Here is a 24,618-nt window from a genome sequence, read left to right on the forward strand (position 1 = left end):
CTGACCTGGCTTGGTTTCACCCTATGGACCTCCTTAAATCACGTTCATCAGACAGGTAAGATTGCTCATAGCTCCTTACCCTCATAACCTCAGTAAAAGACCTCGAAACTCACGTAACTGGTCTCCGTGCCTCTCATAACCTCAAGACCTGATCCCTCACGCCCTCATAACCACCAGAATTTCACGACTTCGACTTTCTTAAATCGCGAAAACTAACCTCTTCATCTCCTCGTAACCTCCAGAAACATCATCTCCCCAGCATAACCTTCTTTAATCAACCTCACCATCTCCCGAGCCAACTCCCTCACTCATCTACAACCCTCTAGAATTAACCACAACACCTCCTCTTAACCACCCACAAGGACTGACCGCATCACTCCGTCCACAACCTCTACAATTTACCACACACCCCCCTTCCTCCTCACAGACCCCCATTCAAGAGCTAACCTCATCCCTCCCACACTCACCTGCCGTGCCCTCATAGTCGCCAAGGGTGAGTGTGTAGTTGTGGTTCTCGCTGGCTAGAGCGAAGTGCTTGTACTTGGCCCAGCGCGTCTCGTTAGCCCAGTCCTGGAGATCGACCCGCAGTTCGTAGTCTCCCGATTGCGTCAGCTGGTAAATATACTCCAGGCCTGGAAGGGGGTGGCCATCACCCGCACACGAGGAAACGTGGAGGAAAAATATATTAATTCAAATATTCTTATCTACAACTTAAAAAAAAACGGGAAACGTGGAGGAAAAATATATTAACTCAAATATTCTTATCTACACTTTAAAAAAACGGGAAACGTGGAGGAAAAATATATTAATTAAGATATTATTATTTACACTTAAAAAAAAACGGGAAATATGACAGATGATCAGTAAATATAATGAGAATTATTTATAAAAGATGATATACATGCGGAGGAAAGGCACAGGGTACATGTATACATAAATACACATGTCATTCGGATGATATGAATGTAGTTATATGTAATGCATGATTTGTGGACCTGCTCTGATAGACTACTGACTTTGTATGCATCTATTTTTTCCCATCTATCAGTTGAAATGTGTGATATCTCTATATATGTAAGATATTAATCTATTTTTCTGTCTACCTATCTATCCATCTATCTGTCAGTACACTCATTTAACAATTTATCTATATATCTATCTATTTACCTATCTATCTATCTATCTATTTACCTATCTATCTATCTATCTATTCATCTATCTATCTATCTATCTATCTCTATCTATTTACCTATCTATCCATTTAAACACCTTCACAGGAAGTTCAGAGGGGGGGGAGAAGCTGTTTGATCTCTCACTGTTTGTTGGCTAGAGAGATCCCCCGGAGGAGGAGCGTCTTTGATGTCCAGCCACTGCTGCTGCTGCTGCAGACGTACTCATTATTATCATGCTGACCTGACCGGTGCTGACACAAAGACACGACCCACCCGACCACACCAGCACCTCTACAACTACAACTCTCTCTCTCTCTCTCTCTCTCTCTCTCTCTCTCTCTCTCTAGATAGATAGATAGATAGATAGATAGATAGATAGGGGTGATTATAGGCTAGTGGCCCCGGATTCGATCCTGGCCGACTGAGAGGTGTGGGTGCGGGTGGCTGGAAATCCTCCCTTCCTGTATTTCTTTCCAAAACAAAGAACAGAGCAAGAAGCCGAGTGAAGAATTTCCCCTCTAAGACTCTGTCGTATGTTTTTGACGCTACCTCGCTCATGCGTAAAATGGCGAGCATATATATATATATATATATATATATATATATATATATATATATATATATATATATATATATATATATATATGAAGCTTATCTTCTTTCAAGCTCTAACACTGCTTGAGCCGCTTATCTTGATCTTGAACTTCACTTGAAACGTGTTATCTTGTAGTACACATTCCCTACTCTCCATCCTTCTGTGACCCTGGGTCAGCCACGGCGTGTGTGAGCGAGTCTGGTGCTGCTCGATCATCTCCACCACCAAGCCCTCCCGCCCGCCCCCAGAGTGTGGGGGCAAAACACGTCCTCCAATGTCACTCAGTAAAAGAAAAATATACGTGTGTATATATATATATATATATATATATATATATATATATATATATATATATATATATATATAAAATTTCATTAAAAAACGACCCTCAGAATTGAACATAATGGAACACAAGAGTTTAAAACTAGAGTATGATGTTACATAATATTGTAACGCACACAGTTCCTGCTTATATACTCTCTCTTTTTTTTCTCTCTCTCTCTAAATTTTCCTTCTTTCTCCTTTTTTTTCTCTCTCATTATTCTGTTATTTCATTATTCACCTTCAAGGAACTGCAGTGGTCTAAGGAGAGAGAGAGAGAGAGAGAGAGAGAGAGAGAGAGAGAGAGAGAGAGAGAGAGAGAGAGAGAGAGAGAGAGCACCAGCTCGCAGAATCAGGAGCTGGCAGGACACTGGGAGAGATTCAATGTATTTCAATTCTAGATGGAATCACCATTTTCTGGTCGGTCGGTTGCACGGCCCAGAGAGCAAATTGAACGAGTGCATGTGGAACTTTTGAGGGAGGCAATATGAGGCTGGGTGGGGAAACGGGGGCTGGCACGGCTTCCTGCCTGCTGCGGGGGTTCTTGTGTCAGTGTGTGTGTGTGTGTGTGTGAGAGAGAGAGAGAGAGAGAGAGAGAGAGAGAGAGAGAGAGAGAGAGAGAGAGAGAGAGAGAGAGAGAGAGAGTCTTTTCTTTGTCTTTTGTGTTTTTGCTACAAATTTCTTTCATACTATTCGCCATTTCCCGCGTTAGCGAGGCAGGGTTAAGAACAGAGGACAGAGCCTTTGAAGGACTATCCTCACTTGGCCCCCTTCTCTGTTCCTTCTCTTGAAAAATTAAAATCGGGAGGGGAGGATTTCCAGGCCCGCCGCTCCCTCCCCTTTTAGTCGCCTTCTACGACACGCAGGGAATACCTGGGAAGTATTCTTTCTCCCCTATCCCCAGGGATAATACATACATATACAGATATATAGATAGATAGATAGATAGATAACCGAATCTGGGACACGTATGAACGACCTAGGTACTCATGATTGAAGCCTGAGCCTCAATCATACGCAGTTTCTTATCATGTGACTCCTGCCTGCAGGTGTTCACACCTGTGTGTGATGCCCACACAAGTGACGACTGCATGATAACAAGGTCTACTGACAGCCAAACTCATGGTGAATGAGTGTGATGATGAATGACAGTGAATGATGAATGACAGTGATGATGAATGACGGTGAATGATAAGTGATGATGAATGACAGTGATGAATTGCAGTGGTGATGAATGAGAGCGAGGATGAATGACAGTGAGGATGAATGACAGTGATGATGAATGACAGTGATGAATGACAGTGATGAATTGCAGTGATGATGAATGACAATGATGATGAATGACAGTGATGATGAATGACAGTTATGATGAATGACAGTGATGATGAATGACAGTGAATCATGAGTGACAGCGAGGATGAATGACAGTGAACCATGAATGACAGTGAATAATCTTTCATATATTCTATAAGAAAAACCGGAGAACATGCACAGCACTTACCGAGCCAGTACTCGCCCTCGAGATCACCGAAGCCCCATTTGTACTCGGCCCAGTCCCTGAAGAAGTCGACGACGGGGTGGGGAGTCTCCGAGGTCTTGGAGCCACGCCTCTGTAGCACCGTCCACGCGGCGCCTCCCTCCTCCAGCTCGCACCACACCTGCAGGCGAGGCAGACGCAGGTGTGGGGATTAGTGTATACATGTACGAGGCGTGAGACAGATGCCTTGTGTGGTACTGTCTCAACTCTGTCTCTGGTGGAGGGACCTGATCTGTCTGTCCTCTGGGATGTTTGGGATTTTGTAAATTCTGTAGACGGTAACAGTATGAGTTATGTGATTAAGTTGATCAATACAGAGACAAGAGTAATCTATTCCTGTTGGAAACTTGATATCTATAGAATTTATACATTCATGCATCAGTATATATATGTATGTATGTGTGTATGTATGTATACTCATTACATTTTATGATCTATGGTCCTGCCAAGTGGACGTGGCTGTCCATATATATATATATATATATATATATATATATATATATATATATATATATATATATATATATATATTTTTTTTTTTTTTTTTTATACTTTGTCGCTGTCTCCCGCGTTTGCGAGGTAGCGCAAGGAAACAGACGAAAGAAATGGCCCAACCCCCCCCCATACACATGTATATACATACGTCCACACACACAAATATACATACCTATATACATATATATCTTTTCTTTTTCTTTCATACTATCCGCCATTTCCCGCGACAGCGAGGTAGCGCTAAGAACAGAGGACTGGGCCTTTGAGGAAATATCCTCACCCGGCCCCCTTCTCTGTTCCTTCTTTTGGAAAATTAAAAAAAAGAAAAAAAAAAACGAGAGGGGAGGATTTCCAGCCCCCCGCTCCCTTCCCTTTTAGTCGCCTTCTACGACACGCAGGGAATACTTGGGAAGTATTCTTTCTCCCCTATCCCCAGGGATATATATATATATATATATATATATATATATATATATATATATATATATATATATATATATACCATTTTGAAATCACAGAAACTCACAACCTCTTCCATTGGGCTCCTGCAGTTCTAAGGCTGCACTCCAATCAGGAGCAGGAAAATGATAGACTCTCTTCGAGCGAGTTCCTCGACGTGACTGTACTCTTTTTCGGTCACTGACGATGAAATAGTGTCGCTACAAGTGAAGTTTCGCTCACATGCAGCACCACATGCGGGAGTCCGCTAACTATATTATATCTATATTTACCCTGGACCAACTTTTAGGAAAAAGTCCTACAGTTAGCCAAGACATTTACTAAGGTTCCTGCAACCTCTCTCTCTCTCTCCATATATATATATATATATATATATATATATATATATATATATATATATATACACGTGTGTGTGTGTGTGTGTGTGTGTGTGTTGCCGGGCTCCACCTGCAAAAAGTTACACCGCGAATGAAGAGCCACTTTGGCGAGACTGTATCACTGGGAGTACAGACTCGTCAAAAGACTTCTTACTCCGAAGATTCCACATTTCCCTCCTACTGTAAGTAGCGCAGCCATGGGCTGCAGGATCCTGGGTTATACAAAAACTCTTTCATAGAAAATCGTCTTAGGGTAATTAATAAAAGGAAATATACAAACGTACTTTCTCTTGTGATGTGAAACCCATCATAGACACGCACAGATAGATAGCGAATCATATCAGAAACCCTTAAACTTACCAACGATACTGCAGGGAAGGGGATAAACGGCTGGGTTATGTGTGTGTCCCAGCTTTCAGTTCCAATCCTCGAACATGGATCCGCGTGATACATAAGCAGCGACGCGAACCACTGAACCAGAGTGTTAAGATTCGTGATACTGTTAAGGTAAATATATAATCAATACTAACGAAGCAGGCAAGTGTAATGATTACATAACATCACTGAAATATATCTAAAAAGAACAGATGTTCTTCGGGATAGAACACCTTCCCCCGCAAACCAATGACGGGTAAGCTTATCCACAATCCTGAGTTTCCTGTAACCCGGTATCGACCCAGCCGTCACATCCAGGCAGGGGCCTCTCCCTCCCTCTCCCTTCTCCCTCCTGGACGGCTTGCGAGTCCAGGAACAGCTATAAATACCTGGCTGTTCTCCTGACACCAGCACGCACCTGCGGGTGGCGCGAGCGGGGAGAAGGTGCGGCAGACGACGTCGCAATAGCTCTTCTTCAAGAAGGAGGTTGAGGTACTCAAGGAGGAAGCTTCGAGTGTGTAGGTTGAGGTACTCAAGTAGGAAGCTTCGAGTGTGTAGGTTGAGGTACTCAAGTAGGAAGCTTCGAGTGTGTAGGTTGAGGTACTGAAGGAGGAAGCTTCGAATGTGCAGGTTGAGGTACTGAAGGAGGAAGCCTCGAGTGTGCAGGTTGAGGTACTGAAGGAGGAAGCCTCGAGTGTGTAGGTTGAGGTACTGAAGGAGGAAGCTTCTAGTGTGTAGGTTGAGGTACTGAAGGAGGAAGCTTCGAGTGTGTAGGTTGAGGTACTGAAGGAGGAAGCCTGGAGTGGTTCTGGTGGTTCCAGGTCTCCCCAAGTGGAGACTCTAGCTCGAGAGAGATGTTAAGAGAGACTTCGAGAGTAATGGGAAATCAACAGCGATAAATATGGCGATTGTCGATTAGGATTCCCCGAAGCACGTCCCCGAGAAGATGATCCTATCATTATTTTCTCTCCAGTGACGTGACCCACTGTGATGACCCTCACATTTTTGCCAGTGGTTTTGGCCTCCGCAGTGGCGCTCCCCTTTCCGGGAAGCCTCCAGTCTTTCCTGCCTCGTCTGGTCCAAAAGCAGACGTGAGGACTCATTAGAACGGAGAGGAATTCCCTTCCATCAGGAGCTGCCAGGGGTGAGGGGTATCATTTCATCCCGAACCACTAATAATAACTTCCAGTTATGACAAATTGCTTCAATACTCTCTTAAATATGTTTCAGTAATATAAATTAGATTGGTAAATATGATGTGAACACAACAATATATATATATATATATATATATATATATATATATATATATATATATATATATATATATATATATATATATATATAATGAATGGTATATTATTTGAGTGGCAGCATGCGCGGAGAACATCAAGCATACATCTGACATTATGAAGGAAAAATGCCTGGCATTTAATTACACGGGCGACCTCACGCTCAGATGACCGTGTTGAGAAAAAAAAACCGCCATAAATTAAGAACTCACGAAACACTTGGTTCTGACCCTCACTCAACCAACCCTTGTACACTGTCATGTAAATGTGAGGGGTCATCACTGCTGCGGCTTCATCATGGGTCTGTATCATGTGTACTAAGGGCCTGTCATGTGCCTCTGTCACGTGTTTGTGTCATGCATGCTGTATGTATGTGTTAGGTGCCTGTCATGTGCCTCTGTCACGTGGCTGTGTCATGCATGCTATGTGTATGTGTTAGGTGCCTGTCATGTGCCTCTGTCACGTGGCTGTGTCATACATGCTGTATGTATGTGTTAGGTGCCTGTCATGTGCCACTGTCATATGTTTGTGTCATGCATGCTGTATGTATGTGTTAGGTGCCTGTCATGTGTTATCTGCCATGTGGTTGTGTCATATATGCCACATGTGTATGTGTTATGTGAATACGATAACTGAAACCCAGTTCGATAATCTCATACTATGAGTATGATAGCTCCCCACTGGGTACGTGCCTTTCTTTAATCACGATACCTCCTTGAGTACCATAAGCCTTTGAAGACGATAACCTATTAAATAAAATTACCCTCAAGTACGATAACAATCCTTTTAGTATGAGAATTCTACCTACAAAGTACGATAACTTGACCCTAGGTACAATGACTTACATTTTGTTAGTAAAGGTAATTTTCAAACATGGAAATTTCATTCAACACAAGTTGAAGACAGACTAAATATTGCCACCTGGAATTTTTGGAATTCTCAGATACCTGTTAAGCAGACTAATAGGAAATCGATCAAGTCATTTCGCTTCTCAGTTCTATATTGAGTGAGTGAATCCGTCACTCGATCACCCCATCTTCAGACCATAGCCTCAGGTATACACTTACCTCCCCATCAGCTGTGGCCAGATCCAAGGAAGGAGAGATATTACCAGCATTTTTTCCCCCCTTGGGAGGTCAAGGATTAGATCGATTCGACGCGTTCTAACACTGGGGGAGGGGGGGGAGTCATACCAGAGCCACTCATAGGTCAGAGGTTAAGCGTAATTATCGTATCGAGCGGGAGTGAACACGAAGACCACACCCCCGACCCCCACACACCCCCATCCACAACATCCACCCAACTCCCCCACCGCCGGTAAACAATACGCTGTTTATCCAATACACTATCCCGACCCCAGCGACTGATGAGGGCTCTGTGTGGTGGGCACGACTCCTTATTACTGTGTCATTATCTTGGCTGTCTATATATCATGGTGGAGAGAATGCCTGAGACACCCCAGAGGCTGGGGTAGGAGGCATCGGAGAAGGTCCAGACGTGTTCTCAATGTATCACAACGAAAATTCGTCGAAGAAATCATTGATTTCAATTCCCCCCTCACGTCATGTTACTGTCGCCACGTCGACAGAAGTTCTACGGTTACTTAACATTAGCAAGATATCTACACTCCTCAGTGGTCTTAAAGGTGTGGTTCACGTATTTAGGAATCTGGTCTTCAACGCTGTCGACATTCAATCAAGAAATCAGAATGTGATGATCGTGGTGGGAGTCGACACTCGTGTGTTTGGGAGGAGGAGTCCTGCTGGCTGCTGCAGGACCTGTTAAGGATGTGTGGGGATCTGATGACCTCTACAGGCAGCTAGGACCCGCTGGATACCACGATCTCATATCCCCTGAGCTGCCGGGGGGGAAGTGGAAGGAACCCCCGAGTCTGCCAGCGGGGGTCGACCACCATCTGATTGTAAATGGGACGAAGATAATTCGAAGACTTCCTCATGCATGAAGCTGTTCAACTTCTCATCCTCGTATGGCACTACTGCTCACTATCATCGGCTATATCTGACCGACTTAACTGCCCATCATCATCCAATACATTTGACCAGCTTAACTACCCATTATCATCCAATACATTTGACGCTTAACTACCCATTATCATCTAATACATTTGACCAGCTTTACTACCCATTATCATCGAATACATTTGACGCTTAACTACCCATTATCATACGATACATTTGACTCTTTATACTATTCAGTAACTTAATGGACAACAGTTCTTCGTATTACCACAAGCGCATTTATATTCTTTTCTTTTTTGATGATCCTAATGACTAAATACTTCAAATAACACAGAATTCTACCTCAAGTAATATAAAATTCCAGAATTCTTGACTCAACCCAAAAGTTATAATTACAAGTCCATTTTACGCTACAGAACCAAGAAGACCCAACAACTCAGCGTCTGAAAGGAGAGTACATTCACCGATTTCTAAAGGGACCCAACTTGTTATTCTAATACGAAAATAAAAGAACGAAATAGTTGTGATTCTTCCTCAGTTCACCAGCTCACAGTTTGGCAAGATACCCAACATGGTGTTTCGCTCATTAATCACTTGGAGTGACTCATAAAATAACAGACTATTCATGAAACATTGAATATAATGAACCATAAAATCGAACTCAGCTAAAAATGTCACAGACGACAGAAAACGGAGGGAATTGGACAAAATATTTTTCGATCCTCAATTCAAGATCCGAATTCTGGACTCAAATGAGAAGAAAATGTGTTACTGAACAACATAATAGTCACTTAAATTCACCAATTTGGAAGATCAGATATTACGTACAGATCGTCTTCGGCTTCGAATCCCTTGCTCTCCGGATAACCTGAGAAGTTCAACAAATGATTCTAACATATCCTCTCCATTGTGCGGGACACAACAGCTCTGTTGAACACAGGACAGTTCATATATCTCTCTGCGGGTCGGTCAGGTCGACGACCCGGGTTCAAACGTCAATAAAATCCATTAGATTCGCTCTCAAACTGCAAGGTTCGAATTCAACAACACCGACTCGAATCCATGTCTCGAACATGAATCTCCAAAACCAAAAAAAAAATAAAATAAAACACTCGAAAGACTTGCATCTCTACCAAGGATATAAGCATAGATAGATCTCAACCACCAGCGTCTTAAATCACACATGCAGTCAGTGGCTTTAAGCAGACAAAATATATTGCATTGAGAGAGCTTAAAAGATATATATATACATAGTATAAAAAAAAAAAGAAAACGAGCAACGCAGGCAAAAAGACTTAATGGTTCGGACTTAATGGTTCGAACTTCATCTAGATGATGGCTTGGCGAACATAATGACTGGCAAGCGGGCGAACCAAGGCGTGATGTCACCGTGAGAAGACATCCTGGCCAGTGTTCGTGTTACACTCGCCATGATATACGGCCACTTATGCTATCCTCAGACGAGCAGCAGGAGGAGGAGGAGAAGATGAGGATGATGAGGAAGGAAAAAAAAAATGGTACGAGGGGGTTTATTAAGGCTTGGCTATTATAACAGTGCCCGCCAACGTACGAAGGAGATAGGCCATTTGGGCGAGTAATTGGTGCACATGTTGTCCTGTTCTGGGCTCAGGAGGGTGAGGGAGGGTGAGGGTGGTTGAGGGAGGGAGGAAAGGAGGTGAGGTAAATGGTAGGAGAGGTGAGAGGGAGAGAGTGGGGGTGATAGGGGTGAGGGTGAGGGAAAGGGATGGGGTGGATGATGATGATGAGGTTGAGGCTAAGGGTGAGGGAGAGTGTGAAAAAGTGGTGTGAGAGGCAGGGAGAGGAGGGTGAGGATGGGGGAATGAAAGAAGGAGAGGATGAACGAGAAATTAAGGGTGTGGTTGAGGGAGAGGGTGATGGTGAGGTTAAGGGAGAAGGTGGGAGTGGCGGAGAGGCTGAGGGAGATGTACGTTTGTTCTGTAAGGGTGAGGGAGAGATATTGTGTGTGTGTGTGTGTGTGTGTGTGTGTGTGTGTGTGTGTGTAGTCTGGACTCCCTCTGTTTATATTGGCTCATCAGGTGTGTATTTGGCGCGGTTTCGATGTTTGTCCCTTCTGCTGCTGCTGCTGCAGTCTCTCTCTCTCTCTCTCTCTCTCTCTCTCTCTCTCTCTCTCTCTCTCTCGTGGTATGCGTTCTGTCCATCTCAATTACCCGGCTCACCAGATGATACAGTTTTCCTCATCATCTACATTATACCTCGTTCACAATTAGTTTTTGTTTTTCTCTTTTTTTTGCTTAACTGGTCGTGAGGGAGCCCCCGCTGGTGTCAGTGGCTGACTAGTTTTCCTAATATTCTATTACTTTGTCTGTTTAAATATTTTGGTATCCAACGTATACAATAGTGGAATTTTTAGTATCTGATTACCGTGTTTTGGTTTAAACTCAGAATATTGATCAATGTGAGTTGTTCTAACGTTGTATATATGATCATTGTGTATCATCATGACCTGACATGGAGTAGTTCTTTCACACTTGTGTTCATAATGATTGTACAAGTATTCTCTTTCTCAATAAGCTGTGTTTTCAATTAAATAATAAAGGTTTTGTATATATATATATATATATATATATATATATATATATATATATAATCATTAAGAAGGATCCATCAGAAAAACCCTGTCCACACACCATGTAAGGAGAGGGAGGTCACACGTAAGGTCACATGATCAGTGCCCACCAGCACTCCACACGGGGATGAGGAAGCCCGACCTTACTGTGTTGCCTCTGTGCTTTTAAAACGTCAACACCTGTATCTCCCTCACTCTGTCTGAGGATGTAATAAACGAAAGTACTCACCGTCTTATTTTTCTTTCCAGTGGTGATTGTGCATATATCTATCTATCTATATATATATATATATATATATATATATATATATATATATATATATATATATATATATATATATATATATATATATATGTGTGTGTGTGTGTGTGTGTGTGTCAACAGAACAGATGAAAGACATTTCCCATAATTCATCAGGCGACCAAGTGATCAATTCAAACTGCTCTACATCAAGGCTCTCCACCCAAGCGCTACACTACCCTGGCGGTACACGTACCACTTGAGGTACACCTGGGGGGAGGGGGGGTTCAGGGGGGGGGGGGCGTTACGCTCAACGACACAACAGCAGCTACCCATCCAATATTTGAATTACAACCCTCAGGTGATGAACGACCAATAACCTTGCACGATCGATGGGTCACTGCGATAGGTCACTGTTACCAGAATTTCGCTGGCAATGTAAAGGCACGAACGGTGGTGCGTGTCCCTGGAAGTTGAGGGAGGGGAACGGGGGAATGAAACGAAGTTGAACACGTCTGGAATGAACTCGTTGATCGAGGGGGATCTTGGCCTAAACCTCTAAGAACAGCTGGCAACTCATACCAAGGTATCTATACTGCATGGTGAACGAGTCACACACTTGTTGTCTCCCAAGTTTCACAGAGTTGCACCTCAAACTTCTCACAAAAAAAAGGGGTATTCATGGTCATTAGGTCAATACCGCATCTGTTGTGGGGGATGGGAAGCGAGACGAGGACTCATCCACCTGGTCAGCCACCCCAGCAGGGTCGTGGCTCAGGAGGAGAAAGAACGTCTTGTGAGGCTCGAGGTGACGACGTCACACCTTCAGGTTATATAGGATGCCTCACTCACAACTCTGCTGGCCGCCCTCACCTTCAAGCTACAGACGTGAGGTTGGAGAACCCAGCTTCTCTGTCGTGAGACTGAGGATGCGATCACGCTCGAGGCCGACCACAGTTGTAGATCAAGGGCGTCACGGCCCCAGAGCAGCGACGGTATCAATATACTTAAAAATAAAAAGGGTGTGAGTGTATTTGCCTCATTGGGTTGTACAATACTCAGGTAGTGAGAAGTATCGCCTCATAACGTTGCTTGGACTCAGAGATTAAAGGTATTGCTACTGATAATCATGATCAAATACATCAGGTTCTCATCTCATGCCTCGGCCTCATGTAAAAGGTAACGTTAAACTTAAGTGGAACGCAAGACCAGTTGGGGTGGGGGGGGGATTAAAAGTTATGGGGGACTCTGGGGAGAGCAACTTGTTTGGGGCCCTACCCATTGTCGGGGGCCCCACACCCATTGAAAGTTCAAATTCAAATAATTAATTAATATTCAATCTAAGGTGTCTATTGATTCTTTCATTCCTGTTATTCATATTCCGGTTAATTCTTTCATAAAAAAAAATATTTCACATACAAAAACTATCTATATGGAACATAATACACCTAATATCAAATATATAGAAAAATCATATACAAGAACTACGACAAAACAGATTTACATGCTTTCTGAGAGACTACGAAAAAAAGCCACTGCAATCCCCGGGAGCTGAGGGAAGATATGAGAACTTCTGATTGGCAATCAGGAGAGGGAAGCCACGAACACACGACCAGATCTCAAACATCAACACTGCCATCTCTGGCCACCTTCTTTTTACGAGGTTACCAACGGCCCGTCCTCACAATTTTCCCTCTGTTTCACTGCATCCTTCGTACCCCGCAATACGACGCTCACGTTCACCTCTTAATAAAAATGGATAATGGAGAAAACAGTCTGCTTGTGCGCTACACTCAGGATGCTCCCGTACTGCTGTGGCCAGGCCGGGTAACGTTACTAGTTCAAGCCCGTGACCCACAGAGGACATCTGACATGTGACCCACAGAGGACATCTGACATGTGACCCACAGAGGACATCTGACATGTGACCCACAGAGGACATCTGACATGTGACCCACAGAGGACATCTGACATGTGACCCACAGAGGACATCTGACATGTGACCCACAGAGGACATCTGACATGTGACCCACAGAGGACATCTGACATGTGACCCACAGAGGACATCTGACATGCCCCATGACCTGCCTGAAGAACTTTTCCTGGTGTGTCCTGATTGTCATGTGTCATGAAGCAGGACACCGCTTTTCATGTTTGCTCTCAAGAGGGAAAAACTGATAATGCAAATCTTCCTTATCTAAACAATGTTACGTCTTACTAGTCACTGCAGGTGTAGACAGGCTAAATGTAACTTTGTTCGAGTGTATGAGTGTCAGACATCCTTCATAACCACGATTCCAAGAACTTCGATATTTCCTGAAGTGTTTCCAGTGCAAAATCATTTAATTCTCCTTCGGAATGTGCACTTCAATTATACCTAAAACTAATCGTATGTCAGCCAGCTAAGCTGCAGGCCGGTCTACCGTAAAGTGCTTGCTGCCAGTCGCTTTTGAAACTGTTGTACGCCTCTAGGTTCACCGATCCGCTCAGGTGTCCCCGTACTATGAAGGGCAGGTTTAAAATCACCATCAGTCTGTAGTTTTTAAATGGGAAACATCAAAAGTTCTATTTCTATACGAAAACATTTTCACTCGACACAGAAAAGAAGAAGTTTCTAATCGTGAAGTTTGGATCATAACGTTATCTAGAATGATGACCAACGAATGCATATATCATCCACGTCAGGTCTCTCAACATGAGAGGGTTATTAGATGAGGAATTTGCTGTTCACTTTCCCTGTACATCAAAGACGACAGGTCGGCGGCTTAGAAGCCGCACCCGCACCCGCAGCCTCCAATTAGCGGTCAGCAACTGAACTCTGAAACTGTTGACCTCAGTAAAGGCACCGCCAGTCAGGCCAAAACAGATTTACCAACGAGCACCTAAATCACCGTGGACTATCTTCTCTCTCTCTCTCTCTCTCTCTCTCTCTCTCTCTCTCTCTCTCTCTCTCTCTCTCTCTCTCTGCATTTCTGAACCTCTTCTGTTCTTGCGTTCACATCAATGTTGTAATCAAGTCGGCTCCCTCACTACTGTGATGCTAGCCAGCATAGGTTGATAACACAGCTCTTGGTTCTTGTCTCTTCCTTTACCCTAGTAAACTTCTAGTTAGGGTTCACGAGCAGCGGCTGTGTTCATGTGTGGTTTACACTGCATAACACGTCATGTGACGGAACGATTCTATAATGTACTTCATCAGATGGTAAGTATGATCAATATGCATGGCCCTTTTACAATCGGCATATGTTTGAGAATTATCTTAAAAGAATAATTGGATTTGAAGATCCATATAGAACTTGGAGTTGTGGTTCGAAGCTTCGGGGATCAGTGGTATGAGCATTCATGAGATAACGACTCGAAGCATCAGGAGAACGTGGTTTATCAAGACTTCCATGGTCATGGGTGGGTTCGAGGGGCAACGTGCGGGTTTGAGTGTGTGGATTCGAACAATATTGTTTGAGTTCGAGAGAGTTATGGTTCGGTTCCATCAGCAATCATTTAGTTCGAGGTGGGTATGAGTGCGTTCGAGGGGGCAATGGAGGGGTTCGATCTGCACTCGAGGGGTTCGAGTGGCCAGCGGACGCTTTCAAGGGAAAATGGGAGGTATTGAGAAGGTTCAAAAGGCAATGAATGGGTCTGAGAGGTTATTACATTATAAATCAGCGTTTCCTTCCAGAACCAGTGAGGCAGCAGGATACATGCAAAGTAAACCTTGAACCTAACCAGAGGACGTGAAGCAGAGAGAGAGAGAACCCTACGACCTGGGTGTGGGAGGGTTCAACTCATCATCAGGTATGATCATAAAACCTAAACTGAGTAAACTCAGGTTCAACTGTCTACCACAACAACTGCCAGTCATCGAAGCTCTTTAGATGAAAAAAACAGAATTATTAAATATCGGACTTTGATTCATCATGTTGAACACTGTTCGTATATCCCGTACCACAAGTCATTGCATAACCTTCCTTTGAAAAAGGAATTACGTATTCATGGGATTCTGTAATGGTAATAAATTAATGTTACTATATATTTCTATCAACATGTTTGTATCATATATCCTATGCTGCTCTTATCATGTATCCCTTTTACTTGTGATAAGATAAAACAGAACTGCTTAATGTTTCCTTTTCTTTTTACGATACAGTTACCTTCATTTACATAGACCCAGGATGTTTCCGGTAAGTCTTAACACTTTTTCCCCCCGCTTGCTTCATAATCTGAGGAGATTTTCTTTAAGGCTTTTCTATGTTCCAATAAGATTCGCCTTTCTAAATCATCGTTTTCCTACGTATCTCCTGCGGGTTATTTAAAGACGACTAAGGGTGGGGCTGGAGTTGGAAGGGGGGTACTGGAAATCCTCCCCTTCTGTATCATAACATTCCAAAACAAATGGGAAGAGCAGAGGAAGGAACTAAGGGATTTTTGTCCTTAATGCTATCTCTCTAGGGTGGGAAACGACGATTAGGACGAAGACAAAATACACACACACACACATATATATATATATATATATATATATATATATATATATATATATATATATATATATATATATGAGTCCACGGGGAAAATGAAACACGAAAAGTTCCCAAGTGCACTTTCGTGTGATAATCACATCATCAGGGGAGACACAAGAGAGAAATATAACAGTCAGTTGATATACATCGAAGAGACGAAGCTAGGACGCCATTTGGTAAATATATATATATATATATATATATATATATATATATATATATATATATATATATATATATATATATATATTCTTACTTTATCATGCTAGATTGCCTCAGATGTATGAGGCAGGTATCTGTAGGAGATGCAAAGGCTTGTTGCTTACATTTCCATTATGAGCGGTGATGAAGGCCTGGCTGGGAGCCTCCTGGATCACCGGGCTGTGTGTGTGTGTGTGTGTGTGTGTGTGTGTGTGTGGCCTTATGAGCCGCTTGATAAATACTCGTCATAAACAGTAAACGACTGGTGGCGATACCAGCCAGGGTCTGATGACCTCTCCCCCACTCTCTCTCTCTCTCTCTCTCTCTCTCTCTCTCTCTCTCTCACACACACACACACACACACACACACACACACACACACACATATATATATATGACATCACATGGAATGGGAGTCGAACCATGTGTAAAGATGGATGACCGACTCACGGGACAGCAGAAAACAACGTGTCATTTCCCACAGCGAAGCCCCAGACCAGCGGAACCGGACGAGTGGAGTGCCCCAGGGGTCTGTCCCTTGACCCCGTTGTTTTCATAATATGCATCAGTCATGTATAGCTGGGTCACGTACCGAAGATATAAAAATTTGCTAACGCTGCAAAAACTTGGGGGTAGAGCTTTCAGAATTGAGCAAGACTGTTAGAATTATCCAAAGAAATCTTGATAATCTAGCAAAGTGGTCAAGTAAATGTCAGGTGAAATCTAATGTATAGAAATGTCAAGTTACGCACTTTGCAAATTAGAATATCAAGCCTTCTAAAATCTATCATACAGAGTGAATAAAGAGAAGGATCTTGGGAGCTGTTATCAGCTGTTATCTGTACCAAACGGACGTATCCTAAACACTGTATAACTTCGAGAAATAAACCACTGAACATTGACTACAAAACACTGGAAATAAAACCTACTCTCTCGAATGCTTCTGTAAGACCAGGCCATAAACATGGTGTCACCACATTCTGGTCTCCAGACCACATAGAGGAGGTGGAAGGACTGGAACAAGTACAGAGAATTGCGACGAAATGGGTTCCAGCTCTGAGAAACCTGCGTATGAAGAGAGGGCTAAAAGAGCATAAATGCCTTTTCACTGAAGTAGGTCGTTTGAAGAGAAGCTGAGAGGGTTAAACCTCTTTACCCTAAAAAAATGTTTAGCGTAGACGTCTGGGTAACGGATTATATGGCTTCCAAATCTTTAACAAACTCGATAATATAAATTACAAGGATCTTTTTGAAATACAGGGTAATGCAGCTACGACAACAAATACTAAAAAAATAAACATTTAAAGCTAGAGTACGTAATACTGACACAGGAAAGCGTTTCCTTACACAAAGATGCAATAAACATCGGAACAAATAACCAATACACATTTTTCATGAAAACCTTTACAACTTGGTGAAAAAAAAATTCATCAGTCCAGATATCTATCTAGTGAATATAGAAAAATGAATATAAAAATATTTATAAATTCTAATTCATTTTTCTCATTCCAGACGCGAAGAATATATTATACCAGCTGACCGAAACCACTTACCAGAGTTTTAAGAGCAGCGGAGCACAGAGGGGGAGAGTGTGGTAAGAATTCATACCAGGATTTTCTGATTCGTTCTATCCTGTCAAAGTCCACGCAGGCGTACTTCACAAATGCACCCTCTTTCTTTTTTCTTTTTTCATTTTTCGGTTTTCTTTTTTTTTTAGAATGTGGAGTGTAGGGAGAAAGCCCTCTGTTCTATTCTTATCTTCACACAGATTAGACAAAATATTAGTGAGAATGAGCCTTTATATATATATATATATATATATATATATATATATATATATATATATATATATATATATATATATATATATATATATATATATATGTGTGTGTGTGTGTGTGTGTGTGTGTGTGTGTGTGTGTGTGTGTGTGTGTGTGTGTCTTTCCAATGTGTTTCCACTAAGGTACTCTCTCTCTCTCTCTCTCTCTCTCTCTCTCTCTCTCTCTCTCTCTCTCTCTCTCTCTCTCTCTCTCTCTCTCTCTCTCTCTACCCCCGGTGCGACACTCCCTGGTGAGGGGCGCCTCCCCACCCCGCTACCCGGGGCGTGTCAGTGGCTGGCATTGGACTTTATCAAAGGCCATCGAACTCCACAATAAGGCCGCCAAGCCCGCAGCACATGATGATACCTGTTACTTTACACCCGGTCCTCCGGGTAGGGGAGAGAGAGAGAGAGAGAGAGAGAGAGAGAGAGAGAGAGAGAGAGAGAGAGAGAGAGAGAGAGAGAGAGAGAGAAAGAGAAAGAGAGAGAGAAAGAGAAAGAGAGAGAGTTGATGGGTATGGTTGGCCAGCTAACTTTCCACAGCTCTCTCTCTCTTGCTCATATCCTCTCAATGTGGATGATAAAATCAACAACCCTGAACATATCTTTTTTTTTCGGTACTGATTCCACACCATAGAGTAGCGACATGAATTATGAGACGGTAATAACTTGTACACACACACACACACACACACACACACACACACACATACATACACGAAACCTGAATTTACAGTCACAGTTAGAGAAGCATTAACAAAATAGTTATGATGAAGACTAACATAAGTCCAGGTCCTGATGGTTTCTATCCACGACTAACTAAAACGTCAAACACGAAAATGCCGGAACGCTCACTTGTTTTCATGACTTTTTCCAGGATGGAACAGCCCCACAGGACTGGAGACCGACCGGCAGACGTTACTCCTGTATTCAAAAAGAGGGAAGCCGTGAAATGCCTAGCGATTACCGTCCTATTAGCCTCACATGAATGAAGTACGAACTTTTGGAGTCGATTATTAAGGGGCAAAACCGCTGCCTCCCTGGAGCAACACAGCCTGATTCTTAATACACAGTATTGATCTATAAAAGACACAGGTCATGCCTTAGGAACCTCCTTGAATTGTATCGTGAATTACCTAATACCCAGCACAAGACTAAAGCGATATATAATACGCTTCTCGATGTCCAAAAAGCATTCAATACGCTTATCGATGTCCAAAAAGCATTCAATACGCTTATCGATGTCCAAAAAGCATTCAATACGCTTCTCGATGTCCAAAAAGCATTCGACGAAATTCCCCGACGATATACTGATGCTTAAAGTCAGTGGCCTTGGATCACTGGTTGCCTAGCACACTAGATAGAAGCAGCTCTGGTTACGTGAGCAGAGACGTAATAAATAATGGATCAACACCGTGGTCACCTGTACTACAGTGGAGTTCCTCTGGGATCCCTTCTGGAACCTATACTTTTCATCAGTGATGCAGGGCTGAATAACTTAGTGCTATGCCATATTAACTTAAGAAAATAGACTAAGAGTACAAGAGGATCTAGACAGAATAGCTGCACAGTCTAGAAAATGGCAAAAGCCATTTAACGTTCATAAATGTCAGCCGATGCACGTAGGAAACCTCAGTCAGAAATTCAGGTATGAACTGATGGGCCACAAGATAAAAAGACACCCCTTGTGTGAGGGATGTAGAGGTCACTCTCTCCAATAACTTCAGATTCTTCCAACATTGTAAAAAAATTTCCAAGAAAGCAAGTACGATGTAAGGATTTATCAACAGAAACTTTGCATATAAAAGCCACTATACTTAAATCTAGTTAGACTCCACCTCGAATATGCAGTGCAGCTCTGGAACTCCCGCCCATGTAAGGAGATTCTAAAATTGGATGCAGTTCAGCGAATAGCAACGAAATTGATTTCTTCCCTACGTAACAAAACATTTGAAGACGCACTGCGAGTTTTGAATTTGTTCTCTCTGAGCAAGAGGCGGCTCCAAGGCAAGTAGAAGTAATGTTTCAAACTGCTTAGAAGATTCAACAACGCCGATATAGAAAACTTCTTTCCTTTCGAACCATTGCAGCAAACGAGAGAAGATGGGGGTAAAACTTAAAGTCACCGCGTTAATCTGAAACGCACAAAATATTCATTTTCTTTAATAATGATATCATCGATGCGTGGAAAGCTCCCAGAACCAATTGTTCAGAGCAAAAGCGTTAATATGATTAAAATTAGGTTTGATCCTTACCTGTCACTCTCCTGCACTACGAATATTTCTTTAATCAATCATTATCACGTAGAAGTATATTATGCTACCTCATCCATCACTGATCTTGCTTGGCCATGCTACAGTAACAAACCAAAATTGATTAACCCGTATCGCCTGGTTCAAAGGAACAAGAAGGAATTACTATGTACTGCTTCCACATCAGACGTAACATTAGGCATGGTAAGGAAGGCGCAAGGCTGGAGTTCAAAATTTATCCTTATCATTGTCCTAACAAAAAGTGAAGGGTTGCATGTCTTGGGTGACTTGATGTATGACATATTCACATTAATTCTAATGACTGACTTTCCTATGAAATTTTTCCGTCAAGCTTATTAGTCCTACAAGGTATTTTTTTTTCTATCCGTTTCCCGTCCGGCGAGAGTGGAGGGTGGGGAGAGAACCTTTGCTTTGCTATCCTTTTCTTCTATTGCTTTCAAGGGTACCACATTTTATTTTTTTCTAGCACTGTCAAGGCCAGACCACTTCGCTTGGACCTTAGGGCTGTGTGGTCTGTGTATTTATGTAACTCTCTCTCTCTCTCTCTCTCTCTCTCTCTCTCTCTCTCTCTCTCTCTCTCTCTCTCTCTCTCATCTATCTATCTTATGGAAAACATGTTTGCAAGGATTTACATCTACGTTTATCGATTCATTTTTGAAGAATTGTCATAATTTCCACTATGCAGATACAACGTATGGATAAACTGATAGGCATTTACACAAAAAGTTAGAGATAAATGGATGGATGAATAGACAGACGGACAGTTAGACAGACACATAAATGGACAGACAGACATACATTAAAACATACATGCATACATAAATACAATCAAGCATGCATGCATACATACATATACACGCAGGAGGAGGGAGAGAGAGAGAGAGAGAGAATCTTCTGCAGGGGGTCTAACGTCTGTGAAGGACGACGTGGTTTGTCTAAGATGCAAAGTATCTCATAATCTCGCGACAGAGGACGCTGCTGCCTGCACCGCGCTACCTATGAAGGAGGCAGGCAGGCAGCGAGGGAGGCGACACTGAGTGAGCACAATGGGACGTGTTAATCGTCTGGCAGAGGAGGTGCTACCCACCCACTCCAACCCCAAAACACACACACACACACACACGAGCTATGTGGACTCAACGAGACAGTAAAGCTCGACTACGTTGTAGTCTTCACAACAATTGCTAAAGAATGACGCCTGGGAGTCGTTCCCAACACTATGCTACTACGGCTCAGACGTCCAAACAATGCTGGAGGAGGAGGAGGAGGAGGTAGGAGAGCAACACACAGCATCTCTCTCTCTCTCTCTCTCTCTCTCTCTCTCTCTCTCTCTCTCTCTCTCTCTCTCTCTCTCTCTCTCTCTCTTTCTCAGCAGGACGTCGTGAGGTTGTGGAGGACGAGAGAACAATTCGTCTCATGAGGGGTCGTATTTGTTGCTATTTGTTAGTTTACCGAGGCTGTCAGGGGAAGCCAGAGTCGTGGGCCACTGGAGAAACAATTTGTCTCTAATGAGCCTAGACTGTGAGTCCTGTTGTACCGTTGTATACCGCAGGTGTGAGCCGCCGCCAGACAATCGTCTCCAGGGTGTCCATTCCCAGGGGCTGGAGTGTGTGTGAGACATCAGTAACCAAGGTCACACACATAGAGTACCAGCCCAGCTAACCCTCCTCCTGTATAGCACTTGCTAAGCGCCTAAGTTAATAGTAATATACTCGGTGAACCTGGCATTACGATGGTGTCCAGATCTACTTCACACACACACACACACACACACACACACACACACCAACACACACACACACACACACACACACACACACACCCAACACACACACACACACACGTTTGTGGATGTGTGTATGAACTTTGCGCTGAATCGTCAGCATCTGTGGGTAGAGGTTTATGTTATGAATAACCTGCCTTCATCCTAGGGTTAATGTGAGGAGGGACGTACAGGCTTGAGGCGTCTTGTGATGTATTGGGCCGATTGAAATATGGGGAGAGAGAGAGAGAGAGAGAGAGAGAGAGAGAGAGAGAGAGAGAGAGAGAGAGAGAGAGAGAGAGAGAGAGAGAGAGAGAGAGAGAGAGAAGGTGGGGTACGAATCCTCTCACCGATGTGAGGTTCCTCTGCACCACTAAAACGACAAAGGTTCCTACGCAAATATATACGAGAAAGTGCATTTTTCTCTATGGGAGACATGATGCTTAACACTTTCCACCTTACCCACACGTGGCCTGTTGACCATAAATCCATCACATATTTAACGCTTGACAACGCTTAACGAACACGACTCGTTCTTCGTAATTATTTATACGTTGGTGAGTATTATCTCTTTATCACAGATAACTGTCTTTAGCTTTTACTCATTTATTATACTTTTTTTCACCAAATTATCATAATCATAAAGATATATATCATGAATAAGCAGACCATAGTCTTGTGTACGGTCTAAGCTTAGTTCTTGTGTCTCTCTCTAAGTCTTTAAGTTAAGCTGTTGAAACAGGATGTGTCTCCATAAGACATTTTTTTCCCCCCTGAATAAATTTGAAAAATCTGTTGAAATAAGCCAGAAGAAATAAGCTACGTATACCTCCATGGGACATACTAATATGTTCGTTAAATGCCTCGTATACTGTGGCTGCTATATGAAGACAGAGGGCGTTTAAAGCAGCAAAATAATCATGGAAGGAAGCTGATGGTAGGTTGTGCCTGACGCCGTTGTTCGAGGGCAAATAAAAACCATGACGTTTTCTGTGGATGTGATTGAGGCGTTTTTTTTTCCCGCCATCCCGGTACTAATGATGCATTTTGCCCGATAAAAATGAATGTTTGTTTTTTTTTCTCTATTTACAAATGATTACTCTATTGACAGTGAATATGAAGAGTAATTTGATTCTGACAAAACCAATTTGCTCTGAGGCAACAATTATTCATATGATAAAGGAAAAATCTAAACAATGTGAACGTGTTGGATAAATATTTTCCCAAATGAATGTCCTAACACCTCACCTACCTCCCACGGTCGACCACCGAGACCGTTCCTCTCAAGGCCAACAGTACATCACAGTCCCTCTGAAAGTATCGTGCTTTTTGTGTTGAATTTACGTACTTGAGGTTACGACTTGGTTTAGCCAGGGCGTGTATAATGTTGGCATGTTATTGGTTTTAATGGTAATCAAGATCTAACGGTCATTAAGCCAGTAATCGTATCAAACTCATTAAACATACGTAATTGCAAAAATGACTAGCTAAAGACCTGTGGCTAACCCGTTGTTAAAGGCTTGTGGTAAAATATCGCGTGGACTGATCAGGCGCTGCCATTTACGATAATTATCAGATATGTACAATACAAAGGTCTTGCCACCTAATGATTCAGCGTATAATTTTTGCCAGGAGAGTAAATTTGTGAAGACAACATTACTTTGACTTAGTGATCTATAGAATAGCTCTAGTCTTTTTTATACTATTTCAAACGACCAAGAAAATAACTGAAGTCATTCAAAAATGAAACATTAGTTGAGGCTTCCGGTAATATCTGGAAATCACAAAGAGTTATGTATTACCAAAACTTTAATTATTATAAATGTTTACAGGCCCTACGCTTCCTCTACCTTTCAGAACTCAATAATTCATCAATATCTATCGCACTTTATTGATACTCAGCAGACCATCCTCAGCAATCGTTCTTATTGATCCTGAAGACGTGTAATCATCAACTTATGGTCCACAAGAAATATTGACATTAAATATATCTACAAGGCAGAAGTGAATACTATTGGCGAGGTTACAGGGCGAGCCAGCAAGTGATTACATCAACAAGAATATTGAATAAACCAATAAACAGACGGACGTAACTCATTAAAACACAACTGGAAATCATCATGAGTAAACTAGCTGTTGAAGAATAGCTATGATCAGGCTCAGGGTTTGTACACTGTGAGGGAAGAGGATACGCGAGCAGCTGAATGCCAAGTTCAAAAGTGGTTTCCTGGAGATGGCTATGGGTGGCGACCACTTAACAATGCGAAACCTTCTCAGCCAAAGTCAATGCGAATTTAAGGAAAGGAGATTATGATAAACTAAACCCCAGGACCCCCTTTATAGAGGGGGATGTTCGTGCAGCTTCAAGGCTGCGCTGCACTAAGTGGCACGGGTAGGACAGACCTCTGTTTAGCTATAAAAACCTTGGCTAGAATGTACCCATGTCACCTGAAAGACAGTACAGCCTCGGCAAAGGTGGCTGTTCCCCAGAACCTAAAAGAGGTTGAATCCCATAACACCTATCATTTTTTTTTTCATTACTTGAAAACCATCTCCCACATTCGTGAAGTAGCGCCAGTAACAGATGAAGAAAGG

The 24,618-nt window shown here is 42.6% G+C and overlaps 1 protein-coding gene across 1 annotated transcript in view; it reads right to left on the minus strand.

Moving 5' to 3' along the window:
• The window catches only part of LOC139750044 (uncharacterized), a 400,638-nt gene that overhangs the window by 14,393 nt on the left and 361,627 nt on the right, over nucleotides 1-24,618 (minus strand). Inside the window, exons 10-11 of the mRNA XM_071664382.1 lie at nucleotides 3,590-3,746; nucleotides 468-632 (exon numbers count right to left, since the gene is read on the minus strand). Of these exons, the coding sequence (XP_071520483.1) occupies nucleotides 468-632; nucleotides 3,590-3,746 (322 nt within the window). The remainder of the gene's footprint in view (nucleotides 1-467; nucleotides 633-3,589; nucleotides 3,747-24,618) is intronic.

The sequence above is a fragment of the Panulirus ornatus genome, chromosome 9 (genome assembly GCF_036320965.1).
Source record: "Panulirus ornatus isolate Po-2019 chromosome 9, ASM3632096v1, whole genome shotgun sequence".
In the NCBI taxonomy this organism is placed as follows: Eukaryota; Metazoa; Arthropoda; class Malacostraca; order Decapoda; family Palinuridae; genus Panulirus; species Panulirus ornatus.